This window comes from Entelurus aequoreus, linkage group LG19 (assembly GCF_033978785.1).
Source record: "Entelurus aequoreus isolate RoL-2023_Sb linkage group LG19, RoL_Eaeq_v1.1, whole genome shotgun sequence".
In the NCBI taxonomy this organism is placed as follows: domain Eukaryota; kingdom Metazoa; phylum Chordata; class Actinopteri; order Syngnathiformes; family Syngnathidae; genus Entelurus; species Entelurus aequoreus.
In genome coordinates, this window is record NC_084749.1 from 6085808 (window position 1) to 6089444 (window position 3637).

Genomic DNA, 3637 nt, shown 5'->3' on the forward strand with positions numbered 1-3637 from the left:
ATATTGTCCAACTCTTTAATTACCGATACCGATATCAACCGATATATGCAGTCGTGGAATTAACACATTATTATGCCTAATTTGGACAACCAGGTATGGTGAAGATAAGGTACTTTTTTAAAAAATTAGTAAAATAAGATAAATAAATTAAAAACATTTTCTTGAAAAAAAAAAGAAAGTACAACAATATAAAAACAGTTACATAGAAACTAGTAATGAATGAAAATTAGTAAAATTAACTGTTAAAGGTTAGTACTATTAGTGGACCAGCAGCACGCACAATCATGTGTGCTTACGGACTGTATCCCTTGCAGACTGTATTGATATATATTGATATATAATGTAGGAAGCAGAATATTAATAACAGAAAGAAACAACCCTTTTGTGTGAATGAGTGTGAATGGGGGAGGGAGGTTTTTTGGGTTGGTGCACTAATTGTAAGTGTATCTTGTGTTTTTTATGTTAAATTAATTTAAAAAAAATAAAAAAATAAAAATTAAAAAAACCGATACCGATAATAAAAAAAACGATACCGATAATTTCCGATATTACATTTTAACGCATATATCGGCCGATAATATCGGACATCTCTAATATATATATATATATTGTTTATCGAACACTGTAACAAAAAATCTGTAGATTTTACTGTTCAAAACTGGAAGTTCAGTTGCCTAATTTTACAGGATATTACTGTCTAAAACGGTACCACTGTTTTTAGTGTGAACTGATGAACTCTACGGTTGTTCTTTTTTCGTGGTATTAACGTAAATGGAACACTGCAACCACATTTTTTTTTTAAATAATTAAATTCGGACGAATGAACTATGGGTTTTTAGCTGTAAAATCTATTTAAAATTATGGATAACTTGCTTTCAAATCGTGAGTCAAGCAGATATTTAAATATTTATTCTTATTTTTACAAAAAAGTATGTGGAACATTTGATAATATAATATTTGTTGCATTATTAGATAATATTCAAGTTTAAAATATATGCATTTGCATACAACATACGTATTTTTTTACTACTGTCAAATGATACAATTTTCTAATCAGATTAATCAGACTCACTTGCATAATTGAAATTAACTTAAGAAAAGACCCCAATATTTTGACACTAATGTAATTACTGTGGGATAAATCTGCATATATAAATATAATTGATGCAGCATTGTTGTGATTAATCACCTGGGTTAACTTGTTATTTTTGACAGCCCTCTGTTTTTTCTGTCAAAATGACGAACAAATACATTCAGAGTAAGAAAAGTAAGTAGTGTATTGATTATTATTTTCAGGTTGTCACGGGCCATTTAAATGATGCGGCGGGCCAGATGTGGCCCTCGGGCCTTGGGTTTGACAGCTGTGTTCGACATGGTGTTAGTGATATCGATGTTTGGGTCGATCCACTCACCTAGTCTTTGCAAGTTGGAATGAATTCAGTTCAGTTCAGTTTCAGTTTATTTGGAACATGCGTACGATACAATGTAACGCATCACACAATTCCAGTTGTTTCATTACAGCACATCCGAAAAGGAGTAGGAAGAAGCAGGGCTTATTTAATCCTACCCCTTTTCATACCATAGCAATTTTATCCCATTTCCTTGTTCTCTGTAACAGAACAGTGAACACATAAATAATATACCACAGTGAGCATACGAATACTAAATACATAAATAATCTTTGTCTCAATAAAAAAAAAAAAAGTTGTACATATATATACACTACCGTTCAAAAGTTTGGGTCACATTGAAATGTCCTTATTTTTGAAGGAAAAGCACTGTACTTTTCAATAAAGATAACTTTAAACTAGTCTTAACTTTAAAGAAATACACTCTATACATTGCTAATGTGGTAAATGACTATTCTAGCTGCAAATGTCTGCTTTTTGGTGCAATATCTACATAGGTGTATAGAGGCCCATTTCCAGCAACTATCACTCCAGTGTTCTAATGGTACAATGTGTTTGCTCATTGGCTCAGAAGGCTAATTGATGATTAGAAAACCCTTGTGCAATCATGTTCACACATCTGAAAACAGTTTAGCTCGTTACAGAAGCTACAAAACTGACCTTCTGTAGAGCAGATTGAGTTTCTGGAGCATCACATTTGTGGGGTCAATTAAATGCTCAAAATGGCCAGAAAAAGAGAACTTTCATCTGAAACTCGACAGTCTATTCTTGTTCTTAGAAATGACGGCTATTCCATAAAAATTGTTTGGTTGACCCCAAACTTTTGAACGGTAGTGTACATATACATATATATATATATATTGCATTCTATTTTAGTTACTTTATGAGTTTACAACCCCCTGGCGCTGTTTCTGTACTTGTTTTGATTATTATTGTTTCTTGATTGTTTGTAAATGCTGCATATTATTAAATAAAGGTTTATAAAAAATAAATAAATAAAAGACTGACATCTGAAGCTACGTTAGCCGTTAGCTAATTCATGCTAACCCTACAGGCTGTCATTGAAAGCTGAATTGAGACGAAACTTAAAACAAGATTCCTCGCCACCTCGCAGTAAATGTAAAATAAAAAGGACTATTTTACGGCTGTGAAGCGTATAAAAAGACAATATTGCGGTTCTTACCGTAGGGCTGTCCCTGCAGGTCGTACTGCTGCATGCGATACACCGTGAACTCATGTGCGGCTTCGGCCGGGAGCGGCGACACCAGGATGAGCACCGCGGGGATAAAGACAATAAAGGTGAGGGGGAATGAGGATTTAAACATGTTATCGAACACTTCACTCGCCTCCTCGAACATGTTGGCGGCTGCAATGAGTTCACACAACTGGGAATAAAATGTTGTCTTCCGCCGTCTCTTAGCTTGTCTGACAGCTGTAACGTACCAGCCACACACTTCTAGTCAGGCAAATGTGCTGTGGCTTATTTTGACTTTACACAAGACAAAATGCCAGATATTTTCCATTACCTATAAAAAAGGTAGTTCAAAAAGTATAAAATCAGATTTGTGTGTGCGATTTATCGAATTTATCAACGTTGAAACCAAATTGAATGTATGGTCCTTCGGGCATATCCAAAGACACGCGCAAGCTTTCTTGCTAGTATGACCCTCAACGTGCCACTTGGGGGCGCTAATGCATCGTAAGTAGCGATAGGATTTACCATAGACATGTTATAGGTAGACGCTGCAGTGACGCGAGAAATTGGGCCGCCATCTTGAAGTGGTGATGAGGAGCCGGCGAGCAGCCTAAACCATACTTGCCAAACCTCCCGAATTTTCCGGGACACTCACAAATTTCAGTGCCTCTCCCGAAAATCAACTATTCTCCTGAATATCTCCCGATTTCCAGCCGGACAACAGGCACGCCCCCTCCAGGTCCGTGCGGACCTGAGTGAGGACAGCCTGTCGTCACGTCGGCTTTTCCTCCATATAAACAGCGTGCAGGCCCAGTCACGTCATAACATCTACAGCTTTTGGAGAGTGCACAATTGCGCACACAACAAGAAGGAGACCGAGCGCAAGAACGAAGAAGAGACAGTCATGGCGACGACAAGTGACAGAGAATAGAACGAGGATGGACAATTCAACCCTAAACTCACTACTCTCCTGCAAATTAAATTTCACAGATGCTGCCCATACCTATGCTCCTTCAAAGGCTGTGCTACTGGC

General features: G+C 36.8%; 1 protein-coding gene across 3 annotated transcripts in view; it reads right to left on the reverse strand.

Moving 5' to 3' along the window:
* ncln (nicalin) overlaps positions 1-3030 on the reverse strand; it is a 30929-nt gene extending 27899 nt beyond the window's left edge. The window contains exons 1-2 of one of the 3 annotated variants that reach the window (XM_062027751.1): positions 2936-3030; positions 2593-2841 (exon numbers count right to left, since the gene is read on the reverse strand). In XM_062027751.1, coding sequence (XP_061883735.1) covers positions 2593-2767 — 175 coding nt within the window. In that variant the 5' untranslated portion in view covers positions 2768-2841; positions 2936-3030. Of the gene's footprint in view, positions 1-2592; positions 2879-2935 lie in introns of those variants that run through there. The other 2 variants (XM_062027752.1, XM_062027750.1) reach the window with 2 other exon arrangements.
* Positions 3031-3637: the final 607 nt, after the last annotated feature.